This window comes from Mizuhopecten yessoensis, unplaced genomic scaffold (genome assembly GCF_002113885.1).
Source record: "Mizuhopecten yessoensis strain PY_sf001 unplaced genomic scaffold, ASM211388v2 scaffold11007, whole genome shotgun sequence".
NCBI classification, from domain to species: Eukaryota; Metazoa; Mollusca; class Bivalvia; order Pectinida; family Pectinidae; genus Mizuhopecten; species Mizuhopecten yessoensis.
In genome coordinates, this window is record NW_018408832.1 from 211428 (window position 1) to 234011 (window position 22584).

The 22584-nt window shown below is 36.3% G+C and overlaps 1 protein-coding gene across 1 annotated transcript; it reads right to left on the bottom strand.

Moving 5' to 3' along the window:
* Positions 1-16403: 16403 nt before the first annotated feature.
* On the bottom strand, positions 16404-18771 carry LOC110464530 (putative uncharacterized protein DDB_G0282133). The gene is made up of 3 exons (XM_021519783.1): positions 18296-18771; positions 17810-17940; positions 16404-16948 (listed from the first exon to the last, which is right to left on the bottom strand). The coding sequence occupies exons 1-3, from the start codon at positions 18769-18771 to the stop codon at positions 16404-16406; spliced, it is 1152 nt and encodes a 383-aa protein (XP_021375458.1).
* Positions 18772-22584: the final 3813 nt, after the last annotated feature.

Consider the following 22584-nt stretch of genomic DNA (forward strand, 5'->3'; position numbering starts at 1 on the left):
AAGAATAGCTAGCGTCGAGTCAATGATTCCGTAAACGTATAGACAAAGACAAGAAGATACGGATAAATGTACAAGGCCACACGATCAGAAAATTCAGAAGAGGACAACTTGAGATAGAACAGTATTCATGTATCAGGGTGTCCTCAGTGTAAATCTTTATATCGATACTGTTTATTTAGTCGTTACACATCATAAAACTGTCATGAAAATATCCGCTCTGATATTCAATATAAAAGTTTGTATATAATAAGCTATATAATAGGGTTTCAGACAAGGTTGTTACTCATTTCCCCTTTTCTTTCAATTTACAACCACATTCAGGCGGCGATATGAGAACGTTCCACCACATGGAATTAGCTGATTTTTGGTACACATATGAAACAAGTAAAGCTCTATCCGATTTTCTGATGGAAATTTGCATCCAAAACTATATAACGGGAGAAAATTGCAATTTTATGGCATTTTTCTTCATAATTGTGTCTCTGCAAGTGCATTTTCATCCGAGAATTTTTTTTTTTATGTTTTATGAATAAACACGATGTTTTGGAAATATTTATCAAAAGAAATTTATACTATGTTGCGAATTACAATTTCGAGATAACCTTCTTTTATTTACGAACTTATGTCTTTGATGCTGAAATTGACAACTTTATAAAAATACATTTTCACTGAAATTATGAAATCTGGGTGTCGGAAAGGTGTAAAATTATTCTTCGGAAAAGAAAAAAACCGTAGTTGAGCTAGATAAGAAATTATACGGGGGCAGGCTCCTATGGAGAATTAACATTACTGGGAACAGGCCCTTTACCAATATATCGATGTAGATTCACTGAAACTATATTATCCTAGCAATCACGGCTACCGTAGTTACCATCGTAGCAACACGCCTAAGCTGTTTTCTTCTTTATATAGCATTTGAAGATTATTTATAAAGTAAAACCTCGTGCTAGACAGCCAAAATCTTACCCGAGGGTTAAGATTTCCCTGACCACGGACCATACCCATGTTTGGTTATTTTTCTCCCATACTCGAAATAAACGTGCCAGTGTCTCGGGATAATCGGGATGATATTCTCGAATATTTTATTCGAGGCTTAAGACAATAAAGAATATCATCCTCAGATTAGAGATTTCTCTGTCACAACCTCAAGGCAGGGGAAGATGATATTAATCTTTCCATGGGTCAATTCCTGTCTTTAACGGGCAAGTACGAGTGATAACTCTGTCATATATCCTCACTGGAATGGGAACACAACTACTAAGTGTATGAGTAAACGAAATTAAGGACTGGTTAAGAAAAGTTCGTTAGAGCAATCTAACAGTGAAATGATCGGAATGTCCATCGTTAAAAAATGTCATTCGCTAAAAATCAATTTTCAAACTCAATAGATTCGATTTCCATTGTATCCCTGATACATATTTTGTTCTTAACGACTACACGTTGCTAGTTTTATGGTGCGGCCATTACGACAAAAAACTCCGAGATTTCTCTCGGCAAATCATTTTGTCACGCAACCTCCATTTACTTGAATGTAGCTGATACAAGATGCTGTAGAAAGAAACTTTGAGTGGGATCATACATCCACTGTTGTGTACGTAGTTGACGTTTCAGACCTTGATTGCTGTCACACGGTGTTGCAGTGAGAGCTTTGTTGAGAAAACAATCACTTTGCTGTTTATTGGAGAATCTTTATGGAACGCAATACCAGACCGATTTAACAACTCTTGTCTCCATTTTCTCCATTACATGAGCCGTTTTAAGAAAGCTCTCGACAGTTTTAATTTGAACTCGAAAATAGTCCTTTATTTTCAATTTCAAGTCAATCTAATTAAAATTATATCTTCACATCGCTCCCGTTTACTGATATGTCACGTTGAAGATCTAACAGCATCCCGTAGAGGGTCACGTCAGAGGTCAACATGAATGCATTATCGTATTTATAACAAGCCAATCAAAACGCGACATAACTCTTTCTTTCAACCAATCAGAAAGCAGGACCTGTAGCATTAATGCAGACACCTCGTAGCCCAAAATCCACTTTTTCGTCTGGTCCAGTGATAGTTTGAATATTGCGAAGCCTGTCATTGGTTAATTTTAGTTTCAGGTTGTTAAACATTTTAACGACAACATCACCAGAAGAGGAAGTCTCTCTTATTTCAAAGCAAATTCCACAAATTGAACAAACGTTATCTTGTAGATAGACACGGTGTGGTGTCATGGTCGCCGCTATTTTCGATGCTCATTTGTCACCTCTCGGTCTTTTATCATAGCAAGTGTGTTCCGAAATCATTACATCATCACTTACAGAAATGCGTAAGCTCTCATCTGATTGGTTAATGCAAAGGTCACCTGAACATGACCCTCTAAGGGATGTTGTTAGACCTTCAACGCGACATATCAGTAAACGGGAGCGATGTGAAGATATAATTTTAATTAGATTGATTTCAAGTTTAAAAGATTGTCGAATTTTATTTCCCTGTACATTTGTAGTGCATTTAACTACGCTAAATGGCCCAAGCTTTTAATGGAACGCTAAATTCAATAGTTCGATCACCTTGTTAGTCATAGATGGAGGAACTTGTCCGGAATTTGATTTTTTATCAAACGTGTGTGTTGCATTCCTTGTTAAGACTAAGCGAACCGAATACAATCGTGTAATGATAATGGAAACTCGTTCATAATCTTAAATAATGAGAAAAAATATATGTTAAAAGCAGCATAGAAAAAACTCTCTTTAAACCGGACACCATCTAAATCAATCAGATACATGTTGTATTTATATTTGAGTGAACGTTTGATAATGTATGGGGAAAATGTTTTAAGCGAGCGAAGGCAAATCCCACCGACTGGAAGTTTCAAGGTTTGAGTAGATTGATATATATACTAGTATATTTACATTTGCATGACATTGTCACTATATAGCCTTTCTGAAAGCTGTGTCGTTGATGGGACTTTAATTGCCATGCATCACGAGACATAACTCTTAGCGTATTAATACAACACTGACCGGAACTACAATATCCAATATAAATAAACATGACGGCTGCTGAAATATCGCTGGGCATTGTGAGATTTGACAATGTCATTGTAAATTTATGTGCAAATTAAAAAAATAAAATAAAAAACACTTTTATTAAAACGAAGACAAGACCATGGTCTGCAATATCGTACAAAATGCACATCGGTTGAAATCACCACTGCCGACAATGGAAACAATTTTAACGCTCATGCAATTTATCAGAAATATCGTGTGATACACTGCACTCGTCAACAGGGGTTCGTTACAAATGTCTGAAATACACATATTCTATAGACCTACTGACACATATGTTACAGACCTACTGATATGAGTCGCAGCACACATAAACATGTCAGACATTTGTAACGAACCTGTGCTCCGTCGCAAGATCACTCACTTTAAACGCTATCTACGGTTTCTCAGTTTAATTCTGACGACAGGTCAAATAACGAGGCTGTTATAGAATCTACCGACTGTTGTCAAGTTCCCATACAATCAACAAATAAATTCGAGCCTGGATAGTTCGAATAAACTTCCAAAAATAACTCCCTCGTGGAGGGCAAGGTCGGATTTACGGTGTTCATATGGCAAGCCAACTTATCTATTTTAATTTTCTATATAAGATATCTTATATAATATATAAGATATCTCATATAGCTATATAAGATATCTTATATAATTTAAGTCTCGTTACTAAATAAGATATCTTATATAGGAATGAGATTTTAACAAAATGTCGAAAATGAAGTCTCCCCGTCCGGAATATCTCGAGGATCTACGTAGGGACAGTAGGCTTGTTGTAACAACACGTGTTCCTGTCGCCGCCATTATGTCTGAGCCCACTTCAAGAGTGCGGGAAATGGCAGCCTCTGCTTTGGCCGCTATAAGAGAGACAAGGCGAGCTAGGCCTAGGGAATGCAATCCTGAATGTGCTTCGAATTATTCTCGAGGGAGAAATTAGTTTCTGGTTTTTAATGCCACGAAATCTCATTCCATATCAGATATCTTATAAAGCAACGAGATTTCAATTATATAAGATATCTTATATAATATATGAGATATCTGATATATTATATGAGATATCTTATATGCGATATAAGATATCTCATTTAATTTCTATATGAGATATCTCATATAATATATAAGATATCTTATATATTATATAAGATATCTCATATATTATATAAGATATCTTATATCGTATATAAGATATCTTATATCGCATATAAGATATCTTATATCGCATGTATGATATCTTATATCGTATATAAGATAAATCATATGCTATATAAGATATCTCATATAGATATAAGATATCTTTAATGTATATGAGATATCTTATATAATTATATATAATTCGATGAAATACAGGATCGACATTGCTCCTTGAATAAATGTTAAGTTGGCTTGCCATATGTTCACTGTATTTGTCAATGCGCGAAATTTGTTCCGGGGGAAAATCGAAACAATTTAAAATCTAACTTTCAGCTCAGAGTTCTATTGATAAACTTAAATCACCCTATAAACATATCATACGGAATTGTATTGATACTGAATTGTGGAATAAAATTGAAGTGTTTGTTAAAATTTCAAAGTACTACTTAGTTTGCCAATCAGCACGCGACAATACGCTGTTCAAACTATTGAACGAAATTGTGTGGACTGTCGATAAGGCGGGCATTTTTAATTTCAAATATAAATTATCAGTTAAAAAGGAACATAAGAGGCAGAGAAAACGTAAATTTAAGTATTGAACTGTTTCTGTATGGTATTTATAGCGCGCATTATGTTGTTTGCTTGCAAAGCTGTGTCATTCAAATAGATCATAAATACCATACAAAAACAGTTCAATGCTTAAATATATAACGATACAAACATTTACTGGATTTATTGAGTGTAGAAGTAACAAGCGTAGGTGTAACTCTTATTGTTTGCGTATTCATTAGTATCCAAAAGGAGGGGGGCTCAAATCATCGAACTGTTCGAGAAGGCAGGTAACTTCCCCGAAACAGGCTTTGGGAGTATGTCCCCTGGAACTAATACTAATACTATACATAGAATAAAATATATTGAAGGATCAGTTCTTTGCAAGAAAATCCGTAAAAACTTATATCAAACTATCCAAATTACTCGATGGCCATGATGCAAAACTGTTTACTTCAAATTCAAGGTTTTAAGTGTGATTGTTTGGCACAATCTTCCTTGAAATTTCCAAAATGTTTTTTTCCAGTCAAAGAGACCAGAAAAAAAAATTTGCCGAAAAAAATAATATTAAATGGTTCTTACAATTTCCCGAAATCGGTCATGCATCTATAAAAAAAAGTGTTCGTGTTGTTCATAAAATACACTAACGAAGACATTCTGCTTTGATTGAGTAATTCAGTGTTTGAAATTTACTGCCATTATTCCAAAATAAGCGAAGCCTCATTTCGAATTGGCTGTGTTGTGAATTTGAGGTTCATAGGTGCAAGCTGTGATAAAGGCATGTCAAACAGCAGTGGTGCTAATGGCTATTGATTTGACGTGGGCAGAGGTTGGAGTCTCCCCTCCCCCAACCTCCCATTCTTTTAGGTCTTTAGAAAGACTTCCTTTCTACAAAATTTCAGATAATTTCGAATGGAAAAATTAATTTGAACGAACCAAGTGTCATATCATAGACAGTATATATTTACCTTATTATTATCAATGACATAATCAAACGATTTATCTCGATTTCCTTTAAAGAAAATAATATGAAGTGGGTATCATGATGGAACAGAAAGGTGACAATGGGCAAATGGCAATACACCAAACTCCGGAAAGAATGTCACTAAGGTGTTACATTCCAGTAGCTCTGTCTATTGTTCAGAAGTATCCCGAGAATCTTGCATCTCTTCAGTGTCTTGAAAAAATATGAAATAAATTACATGCTGAAACCATTTCCATTGCAACTACGGAGCAACAATAGGAGTGTGTTTGGTGTCGGAATGATTTTTATGAGTGACACGGAAGCGAATTATTCCTCACTGAGGTGTCATATAACTTAAAACATCTGTTATGTTGTCGATGTTCGCTTTTCGGCCGTTAACACGGAGAATAGGAGTAGACCTGTTATCTGGTGACAGTGTGCAGTGTATTGGGAACGTACAGACGGAATGATGTAGTGTTAATAAGTGTCCTTGAATTTTGAAGTTTTGTATCAGTAATGGCGTGTTTGAGAGCAAACAAGTGATTATATCACCTAAAGAATCGGAATCGATAGGATATAGTTCATTCCAATCTCTTTAAAACCTCCTAAGAGTGAGCGCTTGTCCCAGGACTTAATCCAGAGGTTTTCGCATTTCAATCATTTTGACGCTTCACCTCCCTACTCGCATAATGCGAGGTCACCGTACGAAGCTAACATTAATACGACGTTAGGCTGTTTCAGGAACACCATTTGCACTGGGACATTTCTTATGGAATACTAATATACGTAATGAACGGCATCATCTTCGTGTTCATGCTTTTCGAAGAAAGTCGGTTACTTTGTACATACATATTTCATGAAGTCGGCGAAATGTCGTTAAATCCCTATTTGATTGACAAATTGCTTTGTTTGTTTAGTTAAACATCGTTTTGCTGCTTTTTTTTTTGATCGTGTAAATGTTTTGAGTTATAATATGTCGGCATCCAAAACAGGCATTAATAAGATGGTTACAAATGGGGATTTGAAAAAAGTAATATTGAACTGATGGACACTTTATAGAGTGATCTGATTTTGGATCAATAATAACATTGATGAGATCAAGTGTGCCATTTTTCAATAATATTAAAAAGATGAGAATTTCTGTCTGTAATATCCTATTGTTAATATTTTGAATCCAATGCCATGAAAGTTTCGAGGCACAAAATATAACTATGGCTATAAGAACATATTAAAAACAAAACATTATCTCAGGCAGTCGTCACTCTATAAGGGGGAGATAAATCGTACATTTTTTATAAAAGGTATCATTCCACCAACGTTTGGAAAAAATAACATCATCGTTCCTTCAATTCTCAACTTATTAATTAATGATTTAATCTATCTTTTAACAAGCATTTTCATTAGCTTAAAAATGTATGTTATCAGCTCATAACGTAAAAAATGACGTCGTCGTCTGTAACGTCGTTTTGATTTACTGATACAGCGGCGCAGTAAATTCTAAGAGAAAAGAGTCCATCAATGAAAGTGGATTTCCACATGGATTGTGTAGAGTAGATTAATTTATAAGGATTAACTTGAATACATTTTTTTATGTTATGGAGCTGTAACACAAAAAAAAACCACGAGTGTACTCTCATCATAAGCCTCTTCGCGGTTTATTTACAGTACACTCCGTTTTTTGTGTTATATCTCCATAACATGAAAAATATATTCAAGTTAATACCTGATTAATGAAAATTATGTAAATCACTAGCTTTAATGTACAGACGCGTAATAAGATTTTCGAATATCGGACGGCAGTTTTCCACTAAATTTTGAAAATGATTTCAGATGCTGTTCGTTGTTTTCTTATTTCTGATAAATGCAAACAGTCCTTGGAATACCCCGTTGGTACTTTTCTTTACAAGACTTAAACTATTTTGATTCCGGTTAACTTAGGTTTTAAGTTACCAAAAAGAGTGCGTCCAATTTCCGGTACATAAACACCATACTACTTTGCTATGTTATTCAACTGCCATTCATAATTCTTATTCTGCCTAGGTTTCGACATTTGAATAAAAAACACATGCTCAATTAACGAATGATGATGTTATTTTAGGTTCGGGGAATTTGTTTGAGCTTCGTTTTAAGTTGAATCAGAAACGGAGCGTTATCAATCTGTTCTCTTGATGTTAATTTGCCAAGAAAGTCTTCATAATGACTTTTAATTTTGAAAACACCTTTAAAATAAGTGTCCATTTTCCATATATATTCTATATTAACTTCATGAAAAATATAGTTAACATTAACAAAATCACTAAGTATCAATAGTCATTTTATGCTGTAGAGACATACAATAAATACAATATGTACAATTCCGGTTATATAGGGATACACACGACAATCTTAATCTACATATGCTATTTGTCAATATTAAGCCCGTATACATTTGACCCCGATACCTGAAACTGTCTAAAAGTCCGAATATTCCGATTATTGAAAAATATATACTTTTTCTTTAAGTTGGTTCATTTACAGGGAAAGTGCATATTTACAATCGATTTAAAATACCATTTTGATATGATTCTGAAACCTTAGACAATATTTAAACTTGAAATTAAGTCTAGGCTGTTTAAATATCCAGCTCACTTGAATGATGACGACCAAGTCAAAAGTAACCAAAATGATCCACTCGTCTTGACAGGAAATCACCAAATCCAAAAATAAAGAATTTAGAGAAAATCCTAATGACTCACCTTGACCGGGATACACACAACAACCAGGAGAAGATCCGCCGTGGCCAAACTAAGCAGGAAAATATTGGTGACATTCTGCATTTTCTTAAATCGAGCTACAGACACGATGACAAGAACATTTCCAACAAGTCCGAACAGTAAGGTTATCCCGTACACCATGGTTACAGGCAGGAGTTCCTTCAAGGGCAGATAACCCATAGATATGTTATAATCATAATCGTACACGTCAGATTCATTGAAAGTTGTATTTCCAAACACCATAGGCACAAATGAAGTGTTTTCTTGAAATAAAGTATATGACAAACTGGAGGTCATTTTTGTCAAATTTAAGTGCGATGTTTTGCAACAAAAATGTCGTTACCAATTATAAAATTAATAAATATCTTCGGAAAGTAATGTTACAGAAATTTATATCACCATAACATAACTTCTAATTATTTCAATAAAAAGTAAGTCTTTGATGAAAATACATTTCGAAATCACTGATAATATTTGCTTTGAAGCGAAAGTTGTGTTGCGTTTTCTTTGTAGATATAACAATAGAGATTGTCGATCCGAAGTTGGCTGAGCGAACTTGCCTCAGATACTGCCGATATCGTACAGAAGGAGGAATGGAGCAGGCTGGTGATAGTGTACATGTGATGCTGTTAGGCTCATTCACCTTCCACCGACAACCACGTGGCAATACACTATCGCTCACGTATTCTGTCACTGGTATATGGACCAACACATGCTCAACGCACAAGAGAGACATTACCATTGTCAACTGTTTTATACTGAGGCGCGCCCCCTATTTCAGCACGTTGATAAACTCTGTCCGTTGTTTAATACTGAAGCGCGCCACCCTATTTCAGCACGTTTGATAAATTCTGTCCATTTATTATACTGAAGCGTACATCATGTTTCAGCACTTTAAATAAATTCTGTCCATTGTTATATTCTGAAGCGTAAACGATGTTTTAGCACTTGAAATAAACTCTGTCCATTGTTATATTCTGAAGCGTACACGATGTTTTAGCACTAGAAATAAACTCTGTCCATTGTTATATTCTGAAGCGTACAAGATGTTTTAGCACTGGAAATAAACTCTGTCCATTGTTTTATTCTGAAGCTTTCACGATGTTTTAGCACTTGAAATAAGCTCTATCCATTGTTATATTCTGAAGCGTACAAGATTTTTTAGCACTTAAAATAAACTCTGTCCATTGTTATATTCTATGTTTCAGCACTTTAAATAAATTCTGTCCATTGTTATATTCTGAAGCCTACACGATGTTTTAGCACTTGAAATAAGCTCTATCCATTGTTATATTCTGAAGCGTACAAGATGTTTTAGCACTTAAAATAAACTCTGTCCATTGTTATATTCTATGTTTCAGCACTTTAAATAAATTCTGTCCATTGTTATATTCTGAAGCCTACACGATGTTTTAGCACTTGAAATACACTCTGTCCATTGTTTTATTCTGAAGCTTTCACGATGTTTTAGCACTTGAAATAAAATCCGTCCATTGTTTTATTCTGAAGCGTATACGATGTTTTAGCACTTGAAATAAACTCTGTCCTTTGTTTTATTCTGAAGCGTACACGATTTTTTAGCACTTGAAATAAACTCTGTCCATTGTTATATTCTGTAGCGTACACGATGCTTTAGCACTAGAAATAAACTCTGTCCATTGTTATATTCTATGTTTCAGCACTTTAAATAAATTCTGTCCATTGTTATATTCTGAAGCGTACAAGATTTTTTAGCACTTAAAATAAACTCTGTCCATTGTTATATTCTGATGCGTACACGATGTTTTAGCACTTGAATTAAACTCTGTCCATTGTTATATTCTAAAGCGTACACGATGTTTTAGCACTTGAATTAAACTCTGTCCATTGTTATATTCTGATGCGTACACGATGTTTTAGCACTTGAATTAAACTCTGTCCATTGTTATATTCTAAAGCGTACACGATGTTTTAGCACTTGGAATAAACTCTGTCCATTGTTATATTCTAAAGCGTACACGATGTTTTAGCACTTGGAATAAACTCTGTCCATTGTTATATTCTAAAGCGTACACGATGTTTTAGCACTTGAAAAAAACTCTGTCCATTGTTATATTCTGCAGCGTACACGATGTTTTAGCACTTGGAATAAACTCTGTCCATTGTTATATTCTATGTTTCAGCACTTTAAATAAATTCTGTCCATTGTTATATTCTGAAGCGTACAAGATGTTTTAGCACTTGAAATAAACTCTGTCCTTTGTTTTATTCTGAAGCGTACACGATGTGTTAGCACTCGAAATAAACTCTGTCCATTGTTTTATTCTGAAGCTTTCACGATGTTTTAGCACTTGAAATAAGCTCTATCCATTGTTATATTCTGAAGCGTACAAGATTTTTTAGCACTTAAAATAAACTCTGTCCATTGTTATATTCTAAAGCGTACACGATGTTTTAGCACTTGAACTAAACTCTGTCCATTGTTTTATTCTGAAGCGTATACGATGTTTTAGCACTTGAAACAAACTCTGTCCATTGTTTTATTCTGAAGCTTTCACGATGTTTTAGCACTTGAAATAAAAGCTGTCCATTGTTTTATTCTGAAGCGAACACGATGTTTTAGCACTTGAAATAAAATCTGTCCATTGTTATATTCTGAAGCGTAAACGATGTTTTAGCACTTGAAATAACCTCTGTCCATTGTTATATTCTGAAGGGTACACGATGTTTTAGCACTAGAAATAAACTCTGTCCATTGTTATATTCTATGTTTCAGCACTTTAAATAAATTCTGTCCATTGTTATATTCTGAAGCGTACAGGATGTTTTAGCACTAGAAATAAACTCTGTCCATTGTTATATTCTATGTTTCAGCACTTTAAATAAATTCTGTCCATTGTTATATTCTGAAGCGTAAACTATGTTTTAGCACTTGAAATAAACTCTGTCCTTTGTTTTATTCTGAAGCGTACACGATGTGTTAGCACTTGAAATAAACTCTGTCCTTTGTTTTATTCTGAAGCGTACACGATGTGTTAGCACTTGAAATAAACTCTGTCCTTTGTTTTATTCTGAAGCGTACACGATGTGTTAGCACTTGAAATAAACTCTGTCCTTTGTTTTATTCTGAAGCGTACACGATTTTTTAGCACTTGAAATAAACTCTGTCCATCGTTTTATTCTGAAGCGTACACGATGTGTTAGCACTCGAAATAAACTCTGTCCATTGTTATATTCTGTAGCGTACACGATGCTTTAGCACTAGAAATAAACTCTGTCCATTGTTATATTCTGATGCGTACACGATGTTTTAGCACTTGAAAAAAACTCTGTCCATTGTTATATTCTGCAGCGTACACGATGTTTTAGCACTTGAAATATACTCTGTCCATTGTTTTATTCTGAAGCGTATACGATGTTTTAGCACTTGAAACAAACTCTGTCCATTGTTTTATTCTGAAGCGTCCACGATGTTTTAGCACTTGAAATAAGCTCTATCCATTGTTATATTCTGAAGCGTACAGGATGTTTTAGCACTAGAAATAAACTCTGTCCATTGTTATATTCTATGTTTCAGCACTTTAAATAAATTCTGTCCATTGTTATATTCTGAAGCCTACACGATGTTTTAGCACTTGAAATAAACTCTGTCCATTGTTTTATTCTGATGCGCTCCCACTGTTCATGACTGTTTGAGCACGTTTGATAAACTCTGGTCACTGTTTTACGCTGAAGCGAACACCAGGTTTTAGCACTTTTTATAAACTATCCCGGCCGCTGTGTTATCGGAAGCGTGTCCCATGTTTAACTATTCAACATGTTAAATAAACATTATTAACCTAATCGTATACTTTTTAATGCTTAACAACGCTTGAGAGACACTATTTCTTTAATGAAATAAACAATTTTAAAATGTTTTAGCAAGCTTAAAACTCCATGAAAATAAAAAAAAGAAACCAGACTCTTGATACGCAATCCTTTACCACTGAACAGAAGACCAGGAGACATATATTTGCTCAAAACATATAGTTGGCAGATAAAAACAACCATAACTGCTTTTTCTTTCTCATCTTATCTCATGTTTATTAATATTATCACCCAACACTTTCTTTAATTTCATTCCAGTTAATCTAAGTTTGGTGTGGCGCTGAAAAAATAGTAACATATATGTACAATTGTATTTAAAATGTCAGGTGTATCGTGAAGTGTTTATAAATATAGGAATACAAAATAGACCACACCTTCTTGATACACTTTTAATAGTAATAGCCCGTTAAATCACTGAGCAAAGCACTGCCATTCTACACGATAACAATGAATTTACCTTATTTTTTAACCGTTTTGTCAACTCTTAAATTTTTCTCTATTGTAAATAAAATTCATCGGACAAGGTGAAATGATACGTTTCCTTTCATAAATACAACACGACACAGTTAGTTTAATACTGAAATATATCTCGTATTTTAATAATACTAATGCTTAGAACCGACTAAGATACACTTCGCTGCTTGAACTTATTTGCTAGTTCAACAGAAACATTGAAATAAGCAAGTTGTGCATTATACACTGTAAACGTCATACACAAGTAACAATGACACAAAATAGACACTGTACACCTATACGACAGTCGTCGGTCCTACAGACGTTACAAATCTATCGTAATTATTTCTATTACAAACGCTATAGAAAGTTTCCGTACCTAAAACCTACACAAAAAACGTCGTAATCACTTAAATTGGGTACACCAAAGAAAACAATAAATGCTTTTTGACATACTTTGAAATTCAAGTTTGTAATAATCGTTCTCATAAAACCACAGAAATATTGAATTCATCGTATTACCACCATGCTATGAGGAAACCTTACATAAAAATCGTATTACCATCAGGCTAAGAGGAAACCTTACATAAACATCGTATTACCATCAGGCTAAAAGGAAACATTACATATACATCGTATTACCATCAGGCTAAGAGGAAACCTTACATCAACATCGTATTACCATCAGGCTAAGAGGAATCCTTACATAAACATCGTATTACCATCAGGCCAAGAGGAAACCTTACATAAACATCGTATTACCATCATGCTAAAAGGAAACATTACATATACATCGTATTACCATCAGGCTAAGAGGAATCCTTACATAAACATCGTATTACCATCAGGCTAAGAGTAAACCTTACATAAACATCGTATTGCCATCAGGCTAAGAAGAAACCTTACATAAACATCGTATTCCCATCAGGCTAAGAGGAAACCTTACATAAACATCGTATTACCATCAGGCTAAGAGGAAACCTTACATAAACATCGTATTGCCATCAGGCTAAGAAGAAACCTTACATAAACATCGTATTACCATCAGGCTAAGAGGAAACCTTACATAAACGTCGTATTACCATCAGGCTAAGAGGAAACCTTCATAAACGTCGTATTACCACCATGCTAAGAAGAAACCTTACATAAACATTGTAAAAGCCATACTGATCGTAACAAAAAAAAATGTTTAAAATGCTGCTGAAACAGTATAACAGCGGTACCGAGTTGTCGGACTGAGAAACATTTGACTCGTGGTAGATTAAAATACCGTCGATAGATGTATGCTAAACGTCACTAGAAGTATCTGAGACGTCGCACACTTAGTGTATTCTTTGTGGGGTGGAAAGGGTGGAACATGCATTTCCTTTGTATGAAACGGCTGATTAAGCTTTCAACTTTGTTAAATAATATTCAATTAAAATTCATCTGGACGAAACCTTTAATTGTGAGGAACATGTATGTAGGTATTTTGACAAAGTAACTAGCGGAATAATTTACAGAGATATCTGAAATATACCTGCAAGTATTTCATTTGTTAAATTTTTATCTCCACTTTTTTTTTTTTTTTTTTTTTTTTTTTTGNTCAATACAATCCGGAGTTTTGAAGTACATTTTCTGATTGCATTTCTAACAATAAGAACTTTGATAATTAAAAGAAATGAATTCAATATAGAATGGACCATTTTTTTAATTTAAAAACGAAAGTCGTTTTTAAACAGTACTGATGATTTCGCCGTTAAAGAGCTGACAGCGTCAGCTGTACTGCCAAAGGCACTTTATTTCATCTGATAACGTCATACTCCTCATCACTTCACAGATCCTGCCGAAATACTAATGAACATTATATAACTGTCACTTACAACACGTTGTAATCATATAATCGTTTCCTTGCTAGTAGTTTTAAAATGGAAATGGACACATTACGTGATTATATCCCAAACCTTTCAAACATCAAAGAAAGTTATCTCCTACTGTAGAAATTTACTGGATTATTTCGTATTCTGGTCAGGAATGAAAAGATTGAATCAGAGAATAAATATAAGAGACCACGGTTGGCGGCAAATATCATCAGATTGCGCAAGAGAATGGTCCAGATCTTTCTTCTCTAAAATTTACAAATTGCTGTCTACATATACTTTGTACCATTTTATAGGAACTGTTGTTTTATGCACCAAGATGATAAACGATGTTTTTGCTGAACAAGCTTTTGTTAATTACATCTAGATAATTATACGTGCATTGCTCTCTTATTATTGAAACTTCCTGTTAATTGTATTTAATTTATCAGCCAGACTTTGCCAATATTAATTGCTCTTGAACGTGATCAAATATTGGGAGTTTGTGTGTTGCGGTATGTCATTATTTACTCGGGTTGAATCTAGAACTTTGGGAGAGGGCTTGAATTAAATCTAGAGGAGAGGAAAATATTCCATTCGGAACCACTTTCCTGGTGTGCTCGTTGTTTGTAAGTGGTTTTATTGTGGCAATATCAAGGTCATTGGACAATGTACGTCACAAGAACACTCCAGTAGAAAGGACAATACACAGTTACAGGTCAATGTTTCCCTACGGGTTGTTATATAAATATGCAAGACCACACACTTGTGTTTTTCTAATGAATCAGAAAGCACGGGTTTATTGCGCAGACGAATATATATTCACGAGTGCGCGGGACGCACGAGTGAATATATACGTCCGCGCAACAATTGAGTGCTTTCTGATTCGTTAGAAAAACACAAGTGTGTTGTCTTGCTTTTATCACATACCTTCCGTATTTGGTAGAGATCGATACAAAGATTTTATAAACTTTGATATTTTTTGGAAATAACGGGAACTTTTCAGTTCGCCATGACAAGGGGATTCCCATAAAAAGTAGTTCCGGCTAGTAGGTAAATACAACATTCCGTATTGCACATGTGCAATACAGAACGTTGTGTTTCATGGTCTGAAAATTGCTTGTATTACTATAACAGGATTCAACAGGTATGTGATAAATATAATTAAATCATTAAAGGTAAGCGTGGTGGTCCTGAATCCATCCTATGAAATGAGTCGGACAAAGTAAACGAAAATAAAATACAGTATAACGATAACAATTGTTGCATATCTTCTTACAAATTACTATTCTTTTGTTTAAAACAATTTGTTTAAAACTCATCACCCTACACACATCAAAACATCCAAACAACCAAATAGGATCATTGTAAAAGAAAACAAAGTTCAAGCAGGCTGTCGACAATCGGGCAATTCTTCTTTTCCATTTTGTTTTTTGCACCAAGATTAGGTCGTGCAAAGTGCTGGCACGACCGAGGTCAAACAACTTTCAAAAATGTTCAAAAAATTCATTGTCGTATTACTGAAGCTCATTGTTAATCCTTGCACAACAAAAGAACAGATTCAAGTTGATGCACAAGACGGACACATGCAATCATCCAGGAAAGATACCCAAGTACTAGCAGACACAAATATACAGGAAGTGAGTACAATCACGAAAAACGTTACAGTATAGCGTATCACTACAACCACAAAGAAAATCATTATGCAAATAACGCAATTCTAAGTCTACATAATGTTGAGTTGTGTCTTGTGACGTTAACAGTCGACAAGAACGAGGTCACGGAATGGACATTTGAACCCACCATCAATTCCAAATATGTGGTATTTAAACAGAGCATATGTACTCCGTGTTGACATTAGTGGTGTAGGACACATCTGTGTTGACATTAGGGGTGTAAAACACATATGTGTTGACATTAGTGGTGTAAGACACATCTGTGTTGACCCTAGTGGTGTAGGACACATCTGTGCTGACTTTAGTGGTGTAGGACACATCTGTATTGACATTAGTGGTGTAGGACACATATGTGTTGACATTAGTGGTGTAAAACAAATATGTGTTGACATTAGTGGTGTAAGACACATCTGTGTTGACATTAGTGGCGTAGTACACATCTGTGTTGACATTAGTGGCGTAGTACACATCTGTGTTGACATTAGTGATGTAGGACACATCTGTGTTGACATGAGTGGGGTAGGACACATCTGTGTTGACATGAATGGTGTAGGACACATCTGTGTTGACATGAGCGGTGTAGGACACATCTGTGTTGACATTAGTTGTGTAGAACACATTTGTGTTGACATTAGTTGTGTAGGATACATCTGTGTTGACATTAGTTGTGTAGCACACATCTGTGTTGACATTATCTGTGTTGACATTAGTGGTGTAGGACACATCTGTGTTGACATTAGTGGTGTAAAACACATATGTGTTGACATTAGTGGTGTACGACACATCTGTGTTGACCTTAGTGGTGTAGGACACATCTGTGTTGACATTAGTGGGGTAGGACCCATCTGTGTTGACATTAGTGGTGTAGGACACATCTGTGTTGACATTAGTGGTGTAGGACACATCTGTGTGACATTAGTGGTGTACTACATAACAGTGTTGACATTAGTGGTGTAGGACACATCTGTGTTGACATTAGTGTTGTAGTACATAACAGTGTTGACATTAGTTGTGTAGGACACATCTGTGTTGACCTTAGTGGTACATTAGTGAGTTAGAACACATCTGTGTTGACCTTAGTGGTGTAGGACACATCTGTGTTGACATTAGTTTTGTAGAACACATCTGTGTTGACCTTAGTGGTGTAGGACACATCTGTGTTGACATTAGTGAGTTAGAACACATCTGTGTTGACATTAGTGGTGTAGTACATAACAGTTTTGACATGAGTTGTGTAGGACACATCTGTGTTGACATTCTTGGTGTAGGACACATCTGTGTTGACATTAGTGAGTTAGAACACATCTGTGTTGACCTTAGTGGTGTAGTACATAACAGTGTTGACATTAGTGGTGTAGGACACATCTAGGACACATCTGTGTTGACATTAGTTGTGTAGGACACATCTGTGTTGACATTCTTGGTGTAGGACACATTTGTGTTGACATTAGTGGTGTAGGACACATCTTTGTGGACATTAGTTGGGTAGGACACATCTGTGTTGACATTAGTGGTGTAGGACATAGCTGTGTTGACATTAGTGGTGTAGGACACACCTGTGTTGACATTAGTGGTGTAGGACACACCTGTGTTGACATTAGTGGTGTAGGTCACATCTGTGTTGACATTAGTGGTGTAGGACCTATCTCTGTTGACATTAGTGGTGTAGGACACATCTAGGACACATCTGTGTTGACATTAGTTGTGTAGGACCCATCTGTGTTGACATTATTGGTGTAGGACACAACTGTGTTGACATTCTTGGTGTAGGACACATTTGTGTTGACATTAGTGGTGTAGGACACATCTTTGTGGACATTAGTTGGGTAGGACACATCTGTGTTGACATTAGTGGTTTAGGACACATCTGTGTTGACCTTAGTGGTACATTAGTGAGTTAGAACACATCTGTGTTGACATTAGTGTTGTAGTACATAACAGTGTTGACATTAGTTGTGGAGGACACATCTGTGTTGACATTAGTGATGTAGGACACATTAGTGAGTTAGAACACATCTGTGTTGACCTTAGTGGTGTAGGACCCATCTGTGTTGACATTAGTGACATTAGTGGTGTAAAACACATCTGTGTTGACATTAGTGGTGTAGGTCACATCTGTGTTGACATTAGTGGTGTAGGTCACATCTGTGTTGACATTAGTGGTGTAGGTCACATCTGTGTTGACATTAGTGGTGTAGGTCACATCTGTGTTGACATTAGTGGTGTAGGACCCATCTGTGTTGACATTATTGGTGTAGGACACAACTGTGTTGACATTCTTGGTGTAGGACACATCTGTGTTGACATTAGCGGTGTAGGACACATCTGTATTGACATTAGTTGTGTAGAACACATTTGTGTTGACATTAGTTGTGTAGGACACATCTGGGTTGACATTAGTGGTGAAGGACACATCTGTGTTGACATTAGTGGTGAAGCACACATCTGGTGTAGGACACATCTGTGTTGACATCAGTGGTGTAGGCATCTGTGTTGACCTTAGTGGTGTAGGACCCATCTGTGTTGACATTAGTGACATTAGTGGTGTAAAACACATCTGTGTTGACATTAGTGGTGTAGGACATATCTGTGTCGACATTAGTGGTGTAGGACACATCTGTGTTTACATTAGTGGCGTAGGACACATCTGTGTTGACATGAGTGGTATAGGACACATGTGTGTTGACATTAGTGGTGTAGGACACATCTGTTTTGACATGAGTGGTGTAGGACACACCTGTGTTGACATTAGTGGTGTAGGACACATCTTTGTGGACATTAGTTGGGTAGGACACATCTGTGTTGACATTAGTGGTTTAGGACACATCTGTGTTGACCTTAGTGGTGTAGGACCAATCTGTATTGACATTAGTGGTGTAGGACACATCTGTGCTGACTTTAGTGGTGTAGGACACATCTGTGTTGACCTTAGTGGTGTAGGACCAATCTGTATTGACATTAGTGGTGTAGGACACATCTGTATTGACATTAGTGGTGTAGGACACATCTGTGTTAACATTAGTGGTGTAGTACACAACTGTGTTGACATTAGTGGTGTAGGACACCACTAATGTCAACACAGATGTGTCCTTCACCACTAATGTCAATACAGATGGGTCCTACACCACTAAGGTCAACACAGATGCCTACACCACTGATGTCAACACAGATGTGTCCTACATCACTAATGTCAACCCAGATGTGTCCTACACAACTAATGTCAACATGTTATGTACTACACCACTAATGTCAACACAGATGTGTGCTTCACCACTAATGTCAACACAGATGTGTCTACACAACTAGTGTCAACACAGATGTGTCCTACACCACTAAAGTCAAAACAGATGTGTCCTACACCACTAAAGTCAAAACAGATGTGTCCTACACCACTAAGGTCAATACCACTAATGTCAACACAGATGTGTCCTACACAAATAATGTCAACACAGATGTGTCCTACACATCTAATGTCAACACTGTGTTGACATTAGTGGTGTAGTACATAACATGTTGACATTAGTTGTGTAGGACACATCTGGGTTGACATTAGTGATGTAGGACACATCTGTGTTGACCTTAGTGGTACATTAGTGAGTTAGAACACATCTGTGTTGACATTAGTGTTGTAGGACACATCTGTGTTGACTGTGTTGACACTAGTTTTGTAGAACACATCTGTGTTGACCTTAGTGGTGTAGTACATAACAGTGTTGACATTAGTGGTGTAGGACACATCTTTGTGGACATTAGTTGGGTAGGACACATCTGTGTTGACATTAGTGGTATTGACCTTAGTGGTGTAGGACACATCTGTTTTGACTTTAGTGGTGTAGGACACATCTGTGTTGACCTTAGTGGTACATTAGTGAGTTAGAACACATCTGTGTTGACATTAGTTGTGTAGGACACATCTGTGTTGACATTATTGGTGTAGGACACATATGTGTTGACTTAGTTGTGTAGGACACATCTGTGTTGACATTATTGGTGTAGGACACATCTGTGTTGACATTCTTGGTGTAGGACACATCTGTGTTGACATTAGTGGTGTAGGACACATCTGTGTTGACACTAGTTGTGTAGAACACATCTGTGTTGACATTAGTGGTGTAGGACACATCTGTGTTGACATTAGTGGTGTAGGACACATCTGTGTGACATTAGTGGTGTACTACATAACTGTGTTGACATTAGTGGTGTAGGCCACATCTGTGTTGACCTTAGTCGTGTAGGACACATCTGTGTTGGCATTGGGGGTGTAGGACACATCTGTGTTGTCCTTAGTGGTGTAGGACACATATGTGTGACATTAGTGGTGTACTACATAATTGTGTTGACATTAGTGGTGTAAGACACATCTGTGTTGACATTAGTTGTGTAGGACACATCTGTGTTGCCATTAGTGGTGTAGGACACATTTGTGTGACATTAGTGGTGTACGACACATCTGTGTTGACATTAATGATGTAGGACACATCTGTGTTGACACTAGTTGTGTAGAACACATCTGTGTTGACATTAGCGGTGTAGGACACATCTGTGTTAACATTAGTGGTGTAGGACACATTTGTGTGACATTAGTGGTGTACTACAATTAGTTGTGTAGGACACATCTGTGTTGCCATTAGTGGTGTAGGACATAACTGTGTTGAAATTAGTGATGTAGGACAAATCTGTGTTGACATTAGTGGTGGAGCACACATCTGTGTTGACATTAGTGGTATAGGAGACATCTGTGTTGAAATTAGTGGTGTAGGACACATCCGTCTTGACATTAGTGGTGTAGGACCCATCTGTTTGACATTAGTGGTGTAGGACGCATCTGTGTTGACATTAGTGGTGAAGGACACATCTGTGTTGACATTAGTGGTGTAGGACACATCTGTCTGACATTAGTGGTGTAGGACATAACTGTGTTGACATTAGTGATGTAGGACACATCTGTGTTGACATTAGTTGTGTAGGACACATCTGGGTTGACATTAATGATGTAGGACACATCTGTGTTGACATTAGCGGCGTAGGACACATCTGTGTTGACATTAGTGTTGTAGGACACATCTGTGTTGACATTGGTGGTGTAGGACACATCTGTGTTGACATTAATGCTGTAGGACACATCTGTGTTGACATTAGGTGTAGGACACATCTGTGTTGACATTTGTGGTGAAGGACACATCTGTGTTGACATTAGTGGTGTCGGACACATCTGTGTTGACATTAGTGGTGGAGCACACATCTGTGTTGACATTAGTGGTGTGGGACACATCTGTGTTGACATTAGTGGTGTAGGACACATCTGTGTTGACATTAGTGGTGTAGGACACATCTGTCTTGACCATAGTGGTGTAGGACACATCTTAGTTGACCTTAGTTGTGTAGGACACATCTGTGTTGACCTTAGCGGCGTAGGACACATCTGTGTTGACATTAGTGGTGTCGGACACATCTGTGTTGACATTAGTGGTGTAGGACACATCTGTGTTGACATTAGTGGTGTATATTTCCTTCATACAATGGTACATTGAACATAGTGATAGAGATATCTTAAAGGTCGCACCCTATCACGCCATTTCACTTCCTTGATTTTATCTGAAAATTACCAGCCCAGCTAGAAATAACTCTATACCTTGTACAACTATATTTTGAAATAATGCTGCTCATTGCGTTAAGCAACATCGTTGACTGCAAACGTATTTCAAGGTCTCATGTTCCCTTTTTTCAATTTCTAAATACATCTATTTCGATAAAACACTTGTTTCTGCTCTGATGGTGGTTGTAACACGGGGTTCAGTTGTACGTGTGTGGTAGTGTTTATCATGGTGTGCATTATTCCAGCAAGATATCCACGATTTTATGAACAGATTGTATTTGGGATAAAAGGAATCTGAGGCGGGATACTGAATGATGTGTCTGTGATGGTCCTAGAATGCATTTCATTGTATGTGTGGTTATGTACGGTGTAAGACTTTATTGTTAACTTTACACAATAAAACAGCTAACAAAGGCTAATACATATACACTTTAAAGTGAAATGTTCGGGTATGAATGTACCACGAGGAGTCGGCACTAAATGATACAAGAAACCATGTAGTCGATACGTAATTTACATTACCAGACTTTGTAGACTAGCCAATGCCTTATCTCATATCAGTGATATATATCGATAGGTCTGCAAGGCAGTTGTAATAAAATAATTCCAAGTGCATGCATTAGAGAATATAGAGAAAGCTGAGACTTAATACTAAATTATTTGTTTATATTTCTTAACATTTTCTCTAGGTTGGTAAGTATGGTTAAAATTTTGTTCACGTTACACAACCAATTA

Excerpts from the sequence above, each read along its gene's own strand:
- LOC110464530 (XM_021519783.1), bottom strand. The coding sequence starts at position 18,771 with ATGGGTCCTACACCACTAAGGTCAACACAGATGCCTACACCACTGATG. Across the intron at positions 17,941-18,295 it reads ACTAATGTCAACACAGATGG|ATGTGTCCTAGATGTGTCCT; the intron begins GTCCTACACCAC and ends ATGTCAACACAG. Across the intron at positions 16,949-17,809 it reads CACCACTAATGTCAACACAG|ATAATGTCAACACAGATGTG; the intron begins GTGTGTCCTACA and ends ATGTCAACACAG.